General features: G+C 61.4%; 1 protein-coding gene across 1 annotated transcript; it reads left to right on the top strand.

The window, feature by feature from the left end:
* Nucleotides 1-668: 668 nt before the first annotated feature.
* Nucleotides 669-19,964, top strand: OTUD5 (OTU deubiquitinase 5). The gene is given in 12 exon segments (XM_068178627.1): nt 669-787; nt 891-955; nt 2,859-3,015; nt 5,919-6,067; nt 7,563-7,748; nt 12,610-12,693; nt 12,695-12,777; nt 12,779-12,813; nt 17,023-17,084; nt 17,086-17,106; nt 17,108-17,138; nt 19,960-19,964. Coding segments are annotated over 12 exon segments (915 nt in total). The 5' UTR covers nt 669-750.
* Nucleotides 19,965-20,182: the final 218 nt, after the last annotated feature.

The raw sequence follows: 20,182 nt of genomic DNA on the forward strand, positions 1-20,182 counted from the left end.
CCCCTTTTTCTCCCCTTTGTGACCCCAACCCCTCATCCCTCAGCTCCCCCCCCACTCCTGAGCCCCCCAAATGCCCCCAGGGACCCCCCAGGGACCCCCCTAGAACCCCCCAAGTCCCTGAAGGACCCCCCTGAGCCCCCCTTTTTCTCCCCTTTATGACCCCAACCCCTCATCCGTCAGCTCCCCCCCCTTCCTGTGCCCCCCCAGTGCCCCCAGGGACCCCCCTAGAACCCCCCGTGTCCCTGAAGGACCCCCTGATCCCCCCCCTTTTTCTCCCCTTTGTGACCCCCAACCCCTCATCCCTCAGCTCCCCCCCACTCCTGTACCCCCCCAGTGCCCCCAGGGACCCCCCAAGCCCCCCCCGGGACCCCCCAATTCCCTGAAGGACCCTCCCTGCTCCAAGAACTCCCCTGAACCCCCTCCCCTTTTTCTCCCCTTTGTGACCCCAACCCTCATCCCTCAGCTCCCCCCCCACTCCTGTGCCCCCCCAGTGCCCCCAGGGACCCCCAGACCCCCAAGTCCCTGAAGGACCCCCCTGAGCTCCCCCTTTTTCTCCCCTTTGTGACCCCAACCCCTCATCCCTCAGCTCTCCCCCTTCCTGTGCCCCCCAAATGCCCCCAGGGACCCCCCAAGCCCCCCCAGGACCCCCCCGGGACCCCCCAGGACCCCCCCCGAGCCCGGCTGTGTCTCCAGCAGGAGCACCGGTTCGAGAAGGCTCTGCGGGAGAAGAAAGGCTTCATCATCAAGCGCATGAAGGAGGACGGGGCCTGTCTGTTCCGGGCCGTGGGTGAGCCCCAAAAACGCCCCAAATCCCCCCAAAAAAATCCCCCCAGAGCCGCCCCCCACACCCCCCCCCCCCCCCACCGTCACCTGCGTGTGCCCTCCCTCAGCCGATCAGGTGTACGGAGACCAGGACATGCACGAGGTGGTGAGGAAGCACTGCATGGACTACCTGGTGAGGGACTGGGGTAACTGGGAGGGACTGGGATGGACTGGGAGAGCACTGAGATGGACTGGGGGGGACAGGAATGGACTGGGATGGGCACTGGGAGGGACTGGGATGGGATTGGGAGAGCACTGGGATGGCTTGGGGGGGATAGGAATGGACTGGGATGGACTGGGATGGATTGGGGGGGACAGGAATGGACTGGGATGGGCACTGGGAGGGACTGGGATGGGATTGGGAGAGCACTGGGATGGATTGGGGGGGATAGGAATGGACTGGGATGGATTGGGGGGGACAGGAATGGACTGGGATGGGCACTGAGGGGGACTGGGATGGATTGGGGGGGACTGGGATGGACTGGGAGAGCACTGAGATGGACTGGGGGGGACAGGAATGGACTGGGATGGGCACTGAGGGGGACTGGGATGGATTGGGGGGGACAGGAATGGACTGGGATGGGCACTGGGGGGCACTGGGATGGACTGGGAGAGCACTGGGATGGATTGGGGGGGACAGGAATGGACTGGGATGGGCACTGAGGGGGACTGGGATGGATTGGGGGGGACAGGAATGGACTGGGATGGGCACTGAGGGGGAACTGGGATGGACTGGGATGGGCACTGGGGGGGACTGGGATGGACTGGGATGGGCACTGGGATGGATTGGGGGGACAGGAATGGACTGGGATGGGCACTGGGATGGACTGGGGGGACAGGAATGGACTGGGATGGCACTGGGGGGCACTGGGGGGGCTGGGTGGCACTGGGATGGCACTGGGTGGCACTGGGATGGCATTGGGAGGCACTGGGGGGGCTGGGATGGCATTGGGATGGCACTGGGTGGCACTGGGTGGCACTGGGATGGACTGAGAGGGACTGCGATGGCACTGGGGGGGACTGGGATGGGATTGGGATGGCACTGGGAGGGACTGGGGGGCACTGGGATGGGATTGGGGGGCACTGGGATGGCACTTGGGGGCACTGGGGGGCACTGGGATGGCACTGGGTGGCACTGGGGGGCACTGGGATGGCACTGGGGGGCACTTGGAGGGACTGGGGGGCACTGGGATGGCACTGGGGGGGCACTGGGGGGCACTGGGATGGCACTGGGTGGCACTGGGATGGCACTGGGGGGGCACTGGGGGGCACTGGGAGGCACTGGGGTGGCACTGGGGGGCACTGGGGGGCACTGGGTGGCACTGGGGGGCACTGGGGGGCACTGGGTGGCACTGGGGGGCACTGGGGGGCACTGGGGTGGCACTGGGGGGCACTGGGGGGCACTGGGAGGGTGCTCACCAGTGTCCCCAGCGCTGTCCCGCTCCTGTCCCCAGTGTCCCTGTGCTGCTGTGTCCCTCCCCAGTCTGTCCCTGCCATGTCCCCAGCCTGTCCCAGTGTCCCCAGCTGTCCCTAGCTGTCCCCGTGTCCCCATGTCCCCAGCTGTCCCCGTGTCCCAGCTGTCCCCGTGTCCCAGCTGTCCCCGTGTCCCAGCTGTCCCCGGCTGTCCCCGTGTCCCCAGCTGTCCCCGTGTCCCAGCTGTCCTCTGTGTCCCCATCCTGTCCCCCGTGTCCCAGCTGTCCCCGTGTCCCCGGCTGTCCCCAGCTGTCCCCATGTCCCAGCTGTCCCCGTGTCCCCGTGTCCCAGCTGTCCCCGTGTCCCAGCTGTCCCCATGTCCCCAGCTGTCCCCGTGTCCCCGGCTGTCCCCGTGTCCCAGCTGTCCCCATGTCCCAGCTGTCCCCGTGTCCCCGTGTCCCCGGCTGTCCCCATGTCCCAGCTGTCCCCGTGTCCCAGCTGTCCCCGTGTCCCCGGCTGTCCCCATGTCCCAGCTGTCCCCAGCTGTCCCCATGTCCCCAGCTGTCCCCGTGTCCCAGCTGTCCCCAGCTGTCCCCATGTCCCAGCTGTCCCCGTGTCCCCAGATGAAGAACGCCGATTACTTCTCCAACTACGTCACGGAGGATTTCACCACCTACATCAACCGCAAGCGCAAGAGCACCTGCCACGGGAACCACATCGAGATGCAGGCCATGGCCGAGATGTACAACCGGCCCGTCGAGGTCTACCAGTACGGCACTGGTGCGTGCCCCGGGCACTGGGAGCGCTGGGGAGGGGGTCCTGAGGAACTGGGGTTAATGGGGAGGGGTCCCAGAGGAACTGGGGTTAATGGGGAGGAGTCTCTGGGTACTGGGGTTAATGGTGGGGGGGGCCCTGAGGGACTGGGGTTAATGGGGAGGGGTCCTTGAGGAACTGGGAGCACTGGATTGGGGTCCCCTGGGCACTGGGAGCGCTGGGGAGGGGGCCCTGAGGAAATGGGGTTAATGGGGAGGGGTCCCAGAGGAACTGGGGTTAAGGGGGAGGGGGCCCTGAGGAACTGGGGTTAATGGGGAGGGGTCCCAGAGGAACTGGGGTTAATGGGGAGGGGGCCCTGAGGAACTGGGGTTAATGGGGAGGGGTCCCAGAGGAACTGGGGTTAATGGGGAGGGGTCCCAGAGGAACTGGGGTTAATGGGGAGGAGTCTCTGGGTACTGGGGTTAATGGTGGGGGGGGGCCCTGAGGGACTGGGGTTAATGGGGAGGGGTCCTTGAGGAACTGGGAGCACTGGATTGGGGTCCCCTGGGCACTGGGAGCGCTGGGGAGGGGGCCCTGAGGAAATGGGGTTAATGGGAAGGGGTCTCTGGGTACTAGGATTAATGGAGAGGGGTCCCTGAAGAACTGGGATCACTGGGGAGGGGTCCCAGAGGAACTGGGATCACTGGGGAGGGGTCCCAGAGGAACTGGGAGCACTGGGGAGGGGGCCCTGGGGCACTGTGATCGCTGGGGAGGGGTCCCAGAGGAACTGGGATTAATGGGGAGGGGCCCCTGAAGAACTGGGAGCAGTGGGGAGGGGTCCCCTGGGCACTGGGAGCGCTGGGGAGGGGGCCCTGATGAAGGACAGGGGGCCCTGAGAAACTGGGAGCGCTGGGGAGGGGGCCCAGAGGAACTGGGATTAATGGGGAGGGGTCCCAGAGGAACTGGGAGCACTGGGCAGGGGTCCCAGAGGAACTGGGAGCACTGGGGAGGGGTCCCAGAGGAACTGGGAGCACTGGGGAGGGGGCCCTGGGGCACTGTGATCACGGGGGAGGGGTCCCAGAGGAACTGGGATTAATGGGGAGGGGTCCCTGAAGAACTGGGATCACTGGGGAGGGGTCCCAGAGGAACTGGGAGCACTGGGGAGAGGGCCCTGGGGCACTGTGATCACTGGGGAGGGGTCCCAGAGGAGCTGGGGTTAATGGGGAGGGGTCCCTGAAGAACTGGGAGCACTGGGGAGGGGTCCCCTGGGCACTGGGAGCGCTGGGGAGGGGTCCCAGAGGAACTGGGATTAATGGGGAGGGGTCCCAGAAGAACTGGGAGCAGTGGGGAGGGGTCCCCTGGGCACTGGGAGCAATGGGGAGGGGGCCCTGATGAAGGACAGGGGGCCCTGAGGAACTGGGAGCGCTGGGGAGGGGTCCCAGAGGAACTGGGGTTAATGGGGAGGGGTCCCTGAAGAACTGGGATCACTGGGGAGGGGTCCCAGAGGAACTGGGATCACTGGGGAGGGGTCCCAGAGGAACTGGGAGTACTGGGGAGGGGTCCCCTGGGCACTGGGAGCAATGGGGAGGGGTCCCAGGTGCCGTTTTGGGGGTCCCAGGTGCCGTTTTGGGGTCCCAGGTGCCATTTTGGGGGTCCCAGGTACCGTTTTGGGGGTCCCAGGTGCCATTTGGGGGTCCCAGGTGCCATTTTGGGGGTCCCAGGTGCCGTTTTGGGGGTCGCTGCTGGTTTTTTTTTGAGGATCCCAGTTGAATTTTTGGGAATCCCATCTGGATTTTTGGGGTCCCAGCTGGATTTCGTGGATCCCATCTGGATTTTCAGGGATCCCAGTCAGTTTTTGAGGATCCCATGTGGATTTCGGGGGTCCCATCTGGATTTTTGGGGGTCCCATCTGGGTTTTTGGGAATCCCATCTGGATTTTCGGGGATCCCATCGGGATTTTTTGGGATCCCAGTCAGTTTTTGAGGATCCCATGTGGGTTTTTGGGGATCCCATCTGGATTTTTGGGGATCCCATCTGGATTTTCAGGGATCCCATCGGGATTTTCGGGGATCCCATCTGGGTTTTTGGGGTCCCATCTGGATTTTTGGGATCGCGTCTGGATTTTTGGGGATCCCATCTGGATTTTTGAGGATCCCATGTGGGTTTTTGAGGATCCCACCTGGGTTTTTGGGGTCCCATCTGGATTTTTGGGATCGCGTCTGGATTTTCAGGGATCCCATCGGGATTTTCGGGGATCCCATCTGGGTTTTTGGGGTCCCATCTGGATTTTTGGGATCGCGTCTGGATTTTTGGGGATCCCATCTGGATTTTTGGGGATCCCATCTGGATTTTTGGGGTCCCATCTGGGTTTTTGGGGTCCCGTCTGGATTTCGGGGATCCCATGTGGGTTTTGGGGTCCCCCGGAGCCCATCAACACGTTGGGGATCTCATCTGGATTTTGAGGATCCCAGTCAGTTTTTGAGAATCCCATGTGGGTTTTTGGGATCCCATCTGGGTTTTTGGGTTCCCGTCTGGATTTCGGGGATCCCGTCTGGATTTCGGGGATCCCATGTGGGTTTTGGGGTCCCCCAGAGCCCATCAACGCGTTGGGGATCCCATCTGGATTTTGGGGATCCCATCTGGATTTTTGAGGATCCTATGTGGGTTTTTGGGATCCCATCTTGGTTTTTGGGGTCCCGTCTGGATTTCGGGGATCCCGTCTGGATTTCGGGGATCCCATGTGGGTTTTGGGGTCCCCCAGAGCCCATCAACACGTTGGGGATCCCATCTGGATTTTGAGGATCCTAGTCAGTTTTTGAGGATCCCAGTCAGTTTTTGAGGATCCCATGTGTGTTTTTGGGGTCCCGTCTGGATTTCGGGGATCCCGTCTGGATTTCGGGGATCCCATGTGGATTTTTGGGGTCCCCCAGAGCCCATCAACACGTTCCACGGGATCCAGCACAACGAGGACGAGCCCATCCGGGTCAGCTACCACCGCAACATCCACTACAACTCCGTGGTGAACCCCAACAAGGCCACCATCGGCGTGGGGCTGGGGCTGCCCTCCTTCAAACCGGGGGTACGGGGGCACCCCGACTTCGGGGGCTGGGAGCCCCAGTTTGGGGGCTGGGACCCCAACTTTGGGGGGTGGGACCCCCAGCTTGGGGGGTGGGACCCCCAGTTTGGGGGCTGGGACCCCGACTTCGGGGGCTGGGAGCCCCAGTTTGGGGGCTGGGACCCCGACTTTGGGGGGTGGGACCCCCAGTTTGGGGGCTGGGACCTCGACTTCGGGGGCTGGGACCCCCAGTTTAGGGGCTGGGACCCCGACTTCGGGGGGTGGGACCCCCAGTTTGGGGGCTGGGACCCCGACTTTGGGGGGTGGGACCCCAAGTTTGGGGGCTGGGGACCCCGACTTTGGGGGGTGGGACCCCCAGTTTGGGGGCTGGGACCCCGACTTCGGGGGTGGGACCCCCAGTTTGGGGGCTGGGACCCCGACTTCGGGGGGTGGGACCCCCAGTTTGGGGGCTGGGACCCCGACTTTGGGGGGTGGGACCCCCAGTTTGGGGGCTGGGACCCCGACTTCGGGGGGTGGGACCCCCAGTTTGGGGGGTGGGAGCCCCAGTTTGGGGAGTGGGGATCCCCGACTTTGGGGGGGATCCCCGACTTTTGGGGGTGGGACCCCAAGTTTGGGGGGTGGGACCCCCAGTTTGGGGAGTGGGGAGTCTGATTGGGGGGGGATCCCCGACTTTGGGGGGTGGGTCCCCAATGTCCCCAGTGTCCCCTCACAGTGTCCGCTGTCCCCAATGTCCCCAGTGTCCCCAATGTCCCCAATGTCCCCTCACAGTGTCCGCTGTCCCCAATGTCCCCTCACGGTGTCCGCTGTCCCCAGTGTCCCCAATGTCCCCTCACGGTGTCCCCAGTGTCCCCAGTGTCCCCAATGTCCCCTCACGGTGTCCCCAGTGTCCCCAATGTCCCCTCACGGTGTCCGCTGTCCCCAATGTCCCCTCACGGTGTCCGCTGTCCCCAGTGTCCCCAATGTCCCCAATGTCCCCTCACAGTGTCCGCTGTCCCCAATGTCCCCTCACGGTGTCCCCTGTCCCCAGTGTCCCCAGTGTCCCCAATGTCCCCTCACGGTGTCCCCAGTGTCCCCAATGTCCCCTCACGGTGTCCGCTGTCCCCAATGTCCCCTCACGGTGTCCGCTGTCCCCAGTGTCCCCAATGTCCCCAATGTCCCCTCACAGTGTCCTAAATGTCCCCAGTGTCCCCAATGTCCCCTCACGGTGTCCGCTGTCCCCAATGTCCCCAATGTCCCCTCACGGTGTCCCCAGTGTCCCCAATGTCCCCAGCGTCCCCAATGTCCCCTCACGGTGTCCCCTGTCCCCAGTGTCCCCAGTGTCCCCAGTGTCCCCAATGTCCCCAATGTCCCCTCACGGTGTCCCCAGTGTCCCCAATGTCCCCAATGTCCCCTCACGCTGTCCCCAGTGTCCCCAATGTCCCCAATGTCTCCAGTGTCCCCAATGTCCCCAATGTCCCCAGTGTCCCCAATGTCCCCTCACGGTGTCCGCTGTCCCCAGCTGGCGGAGCAGTCCCTGATGAAGAGCGCCATCAAGACGTCGGAGGAGTCGTGGATCGAGCAGCAGATGCTGGAGGACAAGAAGCGTGCCACCGACTGGGAGGCCACCAACGAGGCCATCGAGGAGCAGGTGGCCCGCGAGTCCTACCTGCAGTGGCTGCGCGACCAGGAGAAGCAGGCGCGGCAGGTGGGGTCCTGGTGTCACCCTCGGTGTCACCATCAGTGTCCCCTGGTGTCACCATGGGTGTGTCCCTGAGCCCCTGGTGTCACCCTCGGTGTCACCATCAGTGTCCCTGCCATCCCCTGGTGTCACCATGGCTGTGTCCCTGATCCCCTGGTGTCACTGTCGGTGTCACCATCAGTGTCCCCGGGAGCCCCTGGTGTCACCATGGCTGTCCCCATCGGTGTCCCTGCCATCCCCTGGTGTCACCGTCAGTGTCACCGTCAATGTCCCCATGAGCCCCTGGTGTCCCCATGGGTATCACCATCGGTGTCACCATGAGCTCCTGGTGTCCCCATGGGTGTCACCCTCGGTGTCCCCATGAGCTCCTGGTGTCCCCATGGGTGTCACCATCGGTGTCCCCAGGAGCCCCTGGTGTCCCCATGGGTGTCACCATCGGTGTCCCCATGAGCTCCTGGTGTCCCCATGGGTGTCACCATCACTGTCCCCATGAGCTCCTGGTGTCCCCATGGGTGTCACCCTTGGTGTCCCCAGGAGCCCCTGGTGTCCCCATGGGTGTCACCATCGGTGTCCCCATGAGCTCCTGGTGTCCCCATGGGTGTCACCATCGGTGTCCCCATGAGCTCCTGGTGTCCCCATGGGTGTCACCATCAGTGTCCCCATGAGCTCCTGGTGTCCCCATGGGTGTCACCATCGGTGTCCCCAGGAGCCCCTGGTGTCCCCATGGGTGTCACCATCGGTGTCCCCATGAGCTCCTGGTGTCCCCATGGGTGTCACCCTTGGTGTCCCCATGAGCTCCTGGTGTCCCCATGGGTGTGACCATCAGTGTCCCCATGAGCTCCTGGTGTCCCCATGGGTGTCACCATCAGTGTCCCCATGAGCTCCTGGTGTCCCCATGGGTGTCACCATCGGTGTCCCCAGGAGCCCCTGGTGTCCCCATGGGTATCACCATCGGTGTCCCCATGAGCTCCTGGTGTCCCCATGGGTGTCACCCTTGGTGTCCCCATGAGCTCCTGGTGTCCCCATGGGTATCACCATCGGTGTCACCATGAGCTCCTGGTGTCCCCATCGGTGTCACCATCGGTGTCACCATGAGCTCCTGGTGTCCCCATGGGTGTCACCATCGGTGTCCCCATGAGCTCCTGGTGTCCCCATGGGTATCACCATCGGTGTCACCATGAGCTCCTGGTGTCCCCATCGGTGTCACCATCGGTGTCACCATGAGCTCCTGGTGTCCCCATGGGTGTCACCCTCGGTGTCCCCAGGAGCCCCTGGTGTCCCCATGGGTGTCACCCTCGGTGTCCCCATGAGCTCCTGGTGTCACCATGGGTGTCACCATCAGTGTCCCCATGAGCTCCTGGTGTCCCCATGGGTGTCACCATCAGTGTCCCCATGAGCTCCTGGTGTCCCCATGGGTGTCACCCTTGGTGTCCCCATGAGCTCCTGGTGTCCCCATGGGTGTCACCATCGGTGTCCCCAGGAGCCCCTGGTGTCCCCATGGGTGTCACCATCGGTGTCCCCATGAGCTCCTGGTGTCCCCATGGGTGTCACCCTTGGTGTCCCCATGAGCTCCTGGTGTCCCCATGGGTATCACCATCGGTGTCACCATGAGCTCCTGGTGTCCCCATGGGTGTCACCATCGGTGTCCCCATGAGCTCCTGGTGTCCCCATGGGTGTCACCCTTGGTGTCCCCATGAGCTCCTGGTGTCCCCATGGGTATCACCATCGGTGTCACCATGAGCTCCTGGTGTCCCCATCGGTGTCACCATCGGTGTCACCATGAGCTCCTGGTGTCCCCATGGGTGTCACCCTTGGTGTCCCCATGAGCTCCTGGTGTCCCCATGGGTATCACCATCGGTGTCACCATGAGCTCCTGGTGTCCCCATCGGTGTCACCATCGGTGTCACCATGAGCTCCTGGTGTCCCCATGGGTGTCACCCTCGGTGTCCCCAGGAGCCCCTGGTGTCCCCATGGGTGTCACCCTCGGTGTCCCCATGAGCTCCTGGTGTCACCATGGGTGTCACCATCAGTGTCCCCATGAGCTCCTGGTGTCCCCATGGGTGTCACCCTTGGTGTCCCCCATGAGCTCCTGGTGTCCCCATGGGTGTCACCCTTGGTGTCCCCATGAGCTCCTGGTGTCCCCATGGGTGTCACCATCGGTGTCCCCATGACCTCCTGGTGTCCCCATGGGTGTCACCATCAGTGTCCCCATGAGCTCCTGGTGTCCCCATGGGTGTCACCATCAGTGTCCCCATGAGCTCCTGGTGTCCCCATGGGTGTCACCATCGGTGTCCCCATGAGCCCCTGGTGTCCCCATGGGTGTCACCATCACTGTCCCCATGAGCTCCTGGTGTCCCCATGGGTGTCACCCTTGGTGTCCCCATGAGCTCCTGGTGTCCCCATGGGTGTCACCATCGGTGTCCCCGGGAGCCCCTGGTGTCCCCATGGGTGTCACCCTCGGTGTCCCCCATGAGCTCCTGGTGTCCCCATGGGTGTCACCCTCGGTGTCCCCCATGAGCTCCTGGTGTCCCCATCGGTGTCACCATCGGTGTCCCCAGGAGCCCCTGATGTCCCCATCGGTGTCCCTGCCATCCCCTGGTGTCACCATGGGTGTGTCCCTGATCCCCTGGTGTCACCATCGGTGTCATCCTCGGTGTCCCTGCCATCCCCTCGTGTCACCATGGGTGTGTCCATGAGCCCCTGGTGTCACCATCGGTGTCCCCATCGGTGTCCCTGCCATCCGCTGGTGTCACCGTCAGTGTCACCGTCAATGTTCCCATGAGCCCCTGGTGTCCCCATGGGTATCACCATCGGTGTCACCATGAGCTCCTGGTGTCCCCATGGGTGTCACCATCGGTGGTCTCCATGAGCCCCCTGGTGTCCCCATGGGTGTCACCATCGGTGTCCCCGGGAGCCCCTGGTGTCCCCATGGGTGTCACCATCAGTGTCCCCATGAGCTCCTGGTGTCCCCCATGGGTGTCACCATCGGTGTCCCCGGGAGCCCCTGGTGTCCCCATGGGTGTCACCATCAGTGTCCCCATGAGCTCCTGGTGTCCCCATGGGTGTCACCATCGGTTGTCCCCATGAGCTCCTGGTGTCCCCCATGGGTGTGACCATCGGTGTCCCCATGAGCTCCTGGTGTCCCCATGGGTGTCACCCTCGGTGTCCCCAGGAGCCCCTGGTGTCCCCATGGGTGTCACCCTCGGTGTCCCCATGAGCTCCTGGTGTCCCCATGGGTGTGACCATCAGTGTCCCCAGGAGCTCCTGGTGTCCCCCATGGGTGTCACCATCACTGTCCCCATGAGCTCCTGGTGTCCCCCATGGGTGTCACCATCAGTGTCCCCCATGAGCTCCTGGTGTCCCCTGCTGTCCCCAGGGGCCACACCATGGCCACGGCCAGTGGCCCTGGAGGAGTGGAGTGGCCACTGACCCCTGTGTCCCTGTCCTTGTCCCCATGTGGTCACTCTGGTCATTCTGTGGTCACTCAGTGGTCACTCAGTGGTCACTCAGTGGTCACTCAGTGGTCAGTGGTCACTCAGCGGTCACGCAGTGGTCACTCAGTGGTCACTCAGTGGTCACTCTGTGGTCAGTGGTCACTCAGTGGTCACTCAGCGGTCACTCTGGTCACTCAGTGGTCACTCTGGTCACTCAGTGGTCACTCTGTGGTCAGTGGTCACTCAGTGGTCACCCTGTGGTCACTCAGTGGTCACTCAGGTCACTCTGTGGTCACTTAGTGGTCACTCAGTGGTCCCTCTGGTCACTCAGTGGTCACTCAGTGGTCACTCAGTGGTCCCTCTGGTCACTCAGTGGTCACTCAGTGGTCACTCAGTGGTCACTGTGGTCACTCTCGTGTCCCCGCAGCCTCGCAAGGCCAGCGCCACGTGCAGCTCGGCCACGGCGGCTGCGGCCAGTGGCCTGGAGGAGTGGAGTGGCCACTGACCCCTGTGTCCCTGTCCTTGTCCCCATGTGGTCACTCTGTGGTCACTCTGGTCACTCAGTGGTCACTCAGTGGTCACTCAGTGGTCACCCTGTGGTCACTCAGTGGTCACTCAGTGGTCACTCTGATTATTCAGTGGTCACTCTGGTCACTCTGTGGTCAGTGGTCACTCAGTGGTCACTCAGTGGTCACTCTTCGGTCACTCAGTGGTCACTCTGGTCACTCAGCGGTCACTCAGTGGTCACTCTGGTCACTCTGTGGTCAGTGGTCACTCAGTGGTCACTCAGTGGTCACTCTGTGGTCACTCTGTGGTCAGCGGTCACTCAGTGGTCACTCAGTGGTCACTCAGTGGTCACTCAGGGTCACTCAGTGGTCACTCTGTGGTCACTCTGGTCACTCAGTGGTCAGTGGTCACTCAGTGGTCACTCAGTGGTCACTCTGGTCCTCTCGTGTCCCCGCAGCCTCGCAAGGCCAGCGCCACGTGCAGCTCGGCCACGGCGGCTGCGGCCAGTGGCCTGGAGGAGTGGAGTGGCCACTGACCCCTGTGTCCCTGTCCTTGTCCCCCATGTGGTCACTCTGTGGTCACTCTGGTCACTCAGCGGTCACTCATGGTCACTCAGTGGTCACTCTGGTCACTCAGTGGTCACTCAGTGGTCACTCTGATTATTCAGTGGTCACTCTGGTCACTCTGTGGTCAGTGGGTCACTCAGTGGTCACTCAGTGGTCACTCAGCGGTCCACTCAGTGGTCACTTAGGGTCACTCAGTGGTCACTGTGGTCACTCAGTGGTCACTCAGTGGTCACTCAGCGGTCACTCAGTGGTCACATCTGGTCACTCAGTGGTCACTCAGTGGTCACTCAGTGGTCACTCTGGTCACTCAGTGGTCAGTGGTCACTCAGTGGTCACTCTGGTCCTCTCGTGTCCCCGCAGCCTCGCAAGGCCAGCGCCACGTGCAGCTCGGCCACGGCGGCTGCGGCCAGTGGCCTGGAGGAGTGGAGTGGCCGCTCGCCGCGGCCCCCGCAGCGCCGCCCCCTCCCCCGAGCACCCCGGGCTGCACCCCGAGCCCCCCGGCCCCAAACCCCCCTCGCCCGGAGCCCCCCCCCGCCGGAAAGCCCCCCTCGCCCTGCGCCCCAGGTGGGACTGGGAGCACTGGGAGCCAAACTGGGGGCACTGGGAGCCAAAACTGGGGGCACTGGGAGCCAAACTGGGAGCACTGGGAGCCAAACTGGGAGCACTGGGAGCCAAACTGGGGGCACTGGGGGCACGGGGGGAGCCAAACTGGGGTCACTGGGAGCACTGGGAGAGCGAACTGGGGGCACTGGGGGGCACTGGGAGCACTGGGAGAGCGAACTGGGAGCACTGGGGGGCCAAACTGGGGGCACTGGGAGAGCGAACTGGGGGCACTGGGGGCACTGGGAGCACTGGGAGAGCGAACTGGGGGGCACTGGGGGACCAAACTGGGAGCACTGGGGGCACTGGGAGCACTGGGAGAGCGAACTGGGGGGCACTGGGGGACCAAACTGGGAGCACTGGGGGCACTGGGAGAGCAAACTGGGGGGCACTGGGGGCACTGGGGGGCCAAACTGGGAGCACTGGGAGAGCGAACTGGGGGCACTGGGGGCACTGGGAGGCCAAACTGGGAGCACTGGGAGAGCGAACTGGGAGCACTGGGGGCACTGGGAGCACTGGGAGACCGAACTGGGGGGCACTGGGGAGCCAAAATTGGGGCACTGGTGAGAGCGAACTGGGGGCACTGGGGTGCCAAACTGGGGGGCACTGGGGGGCACGGGGGAGCCAAACTGGGAGCACTGGGAGACCAAACTGGGGGGCACTGGGAGACCGAACTGGGGGGCACTGGGAGACCAAACTGGGGGCACTGGGGTGCCAAACTGGGAGCACTGGGGGCACTGGGAGACCAAACTGGGGGCACTGGGAGCACTGGGAGACCAAACTGGGAGCACTGGGAGAGCGAACTGGGGGCACTGGGGAGCCAAACTGGGGGCACTGGGAGAGCGAACTGGGGGCACTGGGGAGCCAAACTGGGGGCACTGGGAGCCAAACTGGGGGGCACTGGGGAGCCAAACTGGGGGCACTGGGGAGCCAAACTGGGAGCACTGGGAGAGCGAACTGGGAGCACTGGGAGAGCGAACTGGGAGCACTGGGGAGCCAAACTGGGCGCACTGGGAGAGCGAACTGGGGAGCACTGGGAGAGCGAACTGGGAGCACTGGGGAGCCAAAACTGGGGGCACTGGGAGAGCGAACTGGGAGCACTGGGGAGCCAAACTGGGAGCACTGGGAGAGCGAACTGGGGGCACTGGGGGCACTGGGAGACCAAAGTGGGAGCACTGGGGAGCACTGGGAGACCGAACTGGGGGCACTGGGAGACCAAACTGGGGGGCACTGGGAGACCGAACTGGGGGCACTGGGGGGGCCAAACTGGCGGCACTGGGGGGCCAAACTGGGAGTTACTGGGAGCACTAGGAGACCAAACTGGGAGCACTGGGAGACCAAACTGGGAGCACTGGAAGCACTGGGGGCACTGGGGGACCAAACTGGGGGCACTGGGGAGCCAAAATTGGGGCACTGGGAGGACCGAACTGGGGGCACTGGGGGCACTGGGGGCACTGGGGGGCCAAACTGGGAGCACTGGGAGAGCGAACTGGGGGCACTGGGAGACCAAACTGGGGGCACTGGGAGCACTGGGGGACCGAACTGGGAGCACTGGGAGACCAAACTGGGGGCACTGGGAGCACTGGGGGACCGAACTGGGAGCACTGGGAGAGCAAACTGGGGGCACTGGGAGCACTGGGAGACCAAAACTGGGGGCACTGGGAGACCAAACTGGGGGCACTGGGGGCACTGAGAGACCGAACTGGGGGCACTGGGGGGCCAAACTGGGGGCACTGGGGGGCCAAACTGGGAGTTACTGGGAGCACTAGGAGACCAAAACTGGGAGCACTGGGAGACCAAACTGGGAGCACTGGAAGCACTGGGGGCACTGGGAGACCGAACTGGGGGCACTGGGGGCACTGGGGGCACTGGGGAGACCGAACTGGGGGCACTGGGGAGCCAAAATTGGGGCACTGGGAGACCGAACTGGGGGCACTGGGGGCACTGGGGGCACTGGGGGGGCCAAACTGGGAGCACTGGGAGACCGAACTGGGGGCACTGGGAGACCAAACTGGGAGCACTGGGAGCACTGGGGGGCCAAACTGGGAGCACTGGGGGGCCAAAACTGGGAGTTACTGGGGGGTTTTGGGGTGCTGGGGGGGGGTCAACTGGGTGTTAATGGGACACTGGGACCCCCCAAACTGGGACTGGGGGATACTGGGACCCCCAAACTGGGATTTGGGGAATCGGGGTGGATTTGGGGTTTTTGGGGTGTCCCTGACCCCAGTTTTGGGGGGGTTTTGGGGTTTTTTTGGGATGTCCCTGACCCCAGTTTCGGGGGGTCGGGGTTTTTGGGGTGTCCCCCTGGCCCCAGTTTTCGGGGGGATTTGGGGTTTTTTTTGGGGGTGTCCCTGACCCCAGTTTTGGGGTTTTTTTGGGGTGTCCCTGGCCTAAGTTTTGGGGGGGATTTGGGGTTTTTTTTGGGGTGTCCCTGACCCCAGTTTCGGGGGGTTTTGTTGTTTTTTGGGGTGTCCCTGGCCCCAGTTTTGGGGTGTCCCTGGCCCCAGTTTTGGGGGGGTCGGGGTTTTTTGGGGTGTCCCCTGACCCCAGTTTTGGGGGGTTTTGTGTTTTTGGGGTGTCCCTGACCCCCAGTTTCGGGGGGGTCGTGGGTTTTTTGGGGTGTCCCTGACCCCAGTTTTGGGGTGGTTTTGGGGTTTTTTGGGGTGTCCCTGACCCCAGTTTTGGGGGGTTTTGGGGTTTATTTGGGGTGTCCCTGGCCCCAGTTTTGGGGGGGTTTTGGGGTTTTTGGGGTGTCCCCTGACCCCAGTTTTGGGGTGGTTTTGGGGTTTTTGGGGTGTCCCTGACCCCAGTTTTGGGGGGGTTTTTGGGGTTTATTTGGGGTGTCCCCTGGCCCCAGTTTTGGGGGTTTTTGGGGTGTCCCTGGCCCCAGTTTCGGGGGGGTTTTGTTGTTTTTCGGGTGTCCCTGACCCCAGTTTCAGGGGGTTTTTGTTGTTTTTTGGGGTGTCCCTGGCCCCAGTTTTTGGGGTGGTTTTGGGGTATTTTTGGGGTGTCCCTGACCCCAGTTTCGGGGTGGGTTTTGGGGTTTATTTGGGGTGTCCCTGACCCCAGTTTCGGGGGGTCGGGGTTTTTTGGGGTGTCCCTGACCCCAGTTTCGGGGGGTCGGGGTTTTTGGGGTGTCCCTGGACCCCAGTTTCGGGGGGTTTTGTTGTTTTTGGGGTGTCCCTGGCCCCAGTTTTGGGGTGTCCCTGACCCCAGTTTTGGGGGGCTTTTGTTGTTTTTGGGGTGTCCCTGACCCCAGTTTTGGGGTTTTTTTGGGGTGTCCCTGGCCCCAGTTTTTGGGGGGGTTTTGTTGTTTTTGGGGTGTCCCTGGCCCCAGTTTCGGGGGGTCGGGGTTTTTGGGGTGTCCCCTGACCCCAGTTTTGGGGTTTTTTTGGGGGTGTCCCTGGCCCCAGTTTCGGGGGGTTTTGTTGTTTTTGGGGTGTCCCTGGCCCCAGTTTCGGGGGGTCGGGGTTTTTTGGGGTGTCCCTGACCCCAGTTTTGGGGTTTTTTTTGGGGTGTCCCTGGCCCCAGTTTCGGGGGGTCGGGGTTTTTGGGGTGTCCCTGACCCCAGTTTTGGGGTTTTTTTGGGGTGTCCCTGACCCCAGTTTTGGGGTGGTTTTGGGGTTTATTTGGGGTGTCCCTGACCCCAGTTTTGGGGTGGTTTTGGGGTTTTTTTGGGGTGTCCCCCTGACCCCAGTTTTCGGGGGGTTTTGGGTTTTTTTGGGGTGTCCCTGACCCCAGGTTTTGGGGTGGTTTTGGGGTTTTTTTGGGGTGTCCCTGACCCCCAATTTTGGGGGGGTTTTGGGGTTTTTTTGGGCTGTCCCTGACCCCAGTTTTGGGGGGTTTTTGGGGTGTCCCTGACCCCAGTTTTGGGGTGTCCCTGCCCCCCAGTTTCGGGGGGTTTTGGGGTTTTTTTTGGGGAGTCCCTGACCCCAGTTTTGGGGTGTCCCCTGGCCCCAGTTTTTGGGGGGTTTTGTTGTTTTTGGGGTGTCCCTGACCCCAGTTTCAGGGGGTTTTGTTGTTTTTGGGGGTGTCCCTGGCCCCAGTTTTGGGGTTTTTTTTGGGGTGTCCCTGACCCCAGTTTCGGGGGGTTTTGTTGTTTTTGGGGTGTCCCTGACCCCCAGGTTGGGGGGTCGGGGTTTTTGGGGTGTCCCTGACCCCGTGTCCCCCCAGGGACCAGCAGCCAGCTGGGCGCGGGGGCCGGCCGGGCCACGCCGCCGCTGGTGTCGCTGTACCCCCGCGCTCGAGTGCCGCGCCCATCATGCAGCAGATGTCGCCGACCGCCTTCGGTGAGCCGCGCCGCCCGCCGCTTTGGGGGTTCAGGGGGCATTTTGGGGGGATTTAGGAGCGTTTTTGGGGATTTAGGGGCATTTTTGGGGGGGATTTAGGGGCATTTTGGGGGGGATTTAGGGGGCGTTTTGGGGATTTAGGGGCATTTTGGGGAGGTTTAGGGGCATTTTGGGGGGGATTTAGGGGCTTTTTGGGGAGGTTTTGTGGGGATTTAGGGGCGTTTTGGGGAGGTTTTTGGGGGGATTTAGGAGCGTTTTGGGGATTTAGGGGCTTTTTTGGGGAGGATTTAGGGACATTTTGGGGAGGTTTAGGGGCGTTTTGGGGGGGATTTAGGGACATTTTGGGGAGGTTTAGGGGCATTTTTGGGGGGGGATTTAAGGGCTTTTTGGGGAGGTTTTGGGGGGGATTTAGGGGCGTTTAGGGGCGTTTTGGGGGGATTTAGTGGCGTTTTGGGGATTTAGGGGCTTTTGGGGGGGGATTTTGGGGGGATTTAGGGGCGTTTTGGGGAGGGTTTTGGAGGGGATTTAGGAGCGTTTTGGGGATTTAGGGGGGTTTTGGGGGGGATTCAGGGGCGTTTTGGGGATTTAGGGGCCTTTTGGGGGGATTCAGGGACATTTTGGGGATTTAGGGACATTTTGGGGAGGTTTAGGGGCATTTTGGGGGGGGATTTAAGGGCTTTTTGGGGAGGTTTTGGGGGGGATTTAGGGGCGTTTAGGGGCGTTTTGGGGGGATTTAGGGGCGTTTTGGGGATTTAGGGGCTTTTTTGGGGGGATTTCGGGGGGATTTAGGGGCGTTTTTGGGGAGGTTTTTGGGGGAGATTTAGGAGCGTTTTGGGGATTTAGGGGGGTTTTGGGGGGGATTTAGGGACATTTTGGGGAGGTTTAGGGGCGTTTTTGGGGGGCATTCAGGAGCGGTTTTGGGGAGTTAGGGGCCTTTTGGGGGGATTCAGGGGCGTTTTTGGGGGGATTTTGGGGGGATTTAGGGGCCTTTTGGGGAGTTAGGGGGGTTTTGGGGGGGATTTGGGGGGGATTTAGGGGCGTTTTGGGGATTTAGGGGCGTTTTGGGGGGATTCAGGGACATTTTGGGGATTTAGGGACATTTTGGGGAGGTTTTAGGGGCATTTTGGGGGGGATTTAGGGGCTTTTTGGGGAGGTTTTTGTGGGGATTTAGGGGCGTTTTGGGGAGGTTTTTGGGGGGATTTTAGGAGCGTTTTGGGGATTTAGGGGCTTTTTGGGGGGATTTTCGGGGGGGATTTAGGGGGGTTTTTGGGGGGGATTTAGGGACATTTTGGGGAGGTTTAGGGGCGTTTTTGGGGGGGATTCAGGAGCGTTTTTGGGGAGTTAGGGGCCTTTTGGGGGGGATTCAGGGGCGTTTTGGGGGGATTTTTGGGGGGATTTAGGGGCCTTTTGGGGAGTTAGGGGGGTTTTTGGGGGGGATTTGGGGGGGATTTAGGGGCGTTTTGGGGGGGATTTGGGGGCGTTTTGGGGATTTAGGGGCGTTTTGGGGGGATTTTGGGGGATGCAGGGGCGTTTTGGGGATTTAGGGGCCTTTTGGGGAGGTTTTTGGGGGGGATTCAGGGGCGTTTTGGGGATTTAGGGGCGTTTTGGGGGGGATTTAGGGGCGTTTTGGGGATTTAGGGGGGTTTTTGGGGGGGGATTTTGGGGGATTTAGGAGCGTTTTGGGGATTTAGGGACATTTTGGGGGAGGTTTAGGGGCACTTTGGGGGGATTTTAGGGGCATTTTGGGGGGATTCATGGGCGTTTTGGGGGGCTTTAGGAGCGTTTTGGGAAGATTTTGGGGGGGATTTAGGAGCGTTTTTGGGGATTTAGGGGCGTTTTGGGGAGGTTTTGGGGGGATGCAGGGGCGTTTTGGGGATTTAGGGGCTTTTGGGGGGGATTTTGGGGGGATGCAGGGGCGTTTTGGGGATTTCGAGGCTTTTTGGGGGGGATTTTGGGGGGGATTTAGGGGCGTTTTGGGGAGGTTTTGGGGGGGATTTAGGAGCGTTTTGGGGATTTAGGGGCCTTTTGGGGGGGATTTAGGGACATTTTGGGGAGGTTTAGGGGCGTTTTGGGGGGGATTTAGGGGCGTTTTTGGGGATTTAGGGGCCTTTTGGGGAGGTTTTTGGGGGGGATTTAGGAGCGTTTTGGGGATTTAGGGGCGTTTTGGGGAGGTTTTTGGGGGGATGCAGAGGCGTTTTGGGGATTTAGGGACATTTGGGGGGGGGATTTTTGGGGGGATTTAGGAGCGTTTTGGGGATTTAGGGGCCTTTTGGGGGGGATTTAGGGGCATTTTGGGGGGGATTTAGTGGGCTTTTTGGGGAGGTTTTGGGGGGGATTTAGGGGCGTTTTGGGGATTTAGGGGCGTTTTGGGGGGATTTAGGAGCATTTTGGGCGGGTTTCGGGGCGTTCTGGGGATAATTCAGGGTGGTTTTTGTGGGTTTAAGTTGGTTTTGTGTTGTTTTAGGGTCATTTTTCAGGGATTTACGTTGGTTTTAGGGTTATTTTTAGGGTCATTTTGTGGGATTAGGTTGATTTTGGGGGAATTCAGGGTTGTTTCTGTGGCTTTAAGGTGCTTTTAGGGTTGTTTTAGGGTCATTTTTGTGGGTTTAGGGTAGTTTTAGGGTTATTTTAAGGTCATTTTTGTGGGTTTAGGGTAGTTTTTTGGGTTATTTTAGGGTCATTTTTGTGGGTTTAGGGTCATTTTAGGGTTATTTTAAGGCCATTTTTTGGGATTAGGTTGATTTTGGGGGAATTCAGGGTTGTTTCTGTGGCTTTAAGGTGCTTTTTGGGTTATTTTAGGGTCATTTTTGTGGGTTTTTAGGTTGATTTTGTGGGGAATTCAGGGTTGTTTCTGTGCCTTTAAGGTGCTTTTTTGGGTTATTTTAGGATCATTTTGGTGGGTTTAGGGTAGTTTTAGGGTTATTTTTTGGGTCATTTTTGTGGGTTTAGGGTAGTTTTAAAGTTATTTTAGGGTCATTTTTGTGGGTTTAGGGTCGTTTTTAGGGTTATTTTTAAGGCCATTTTGTGGGATTAGGTTGATTTTG

This window comes from Anomalospiza imberbis, unplaced genomic scaffold (assembly GCF_031753505.1).
Source record: "Anomalospiza imberbis isolate Cuckoo-Finch-1a 21T00152 unplaced genomic scaffold, ASM3175350v1 scaffold_52, whole genome shotgun sequence".
Classification (NCBI taxonomy): domain Eukaryota; kingdom Metazoa; phylum Chordata; class Aves; order Passeriformes; family Viduidae; genus Anomalospiza; species Anomalospiza imberbis.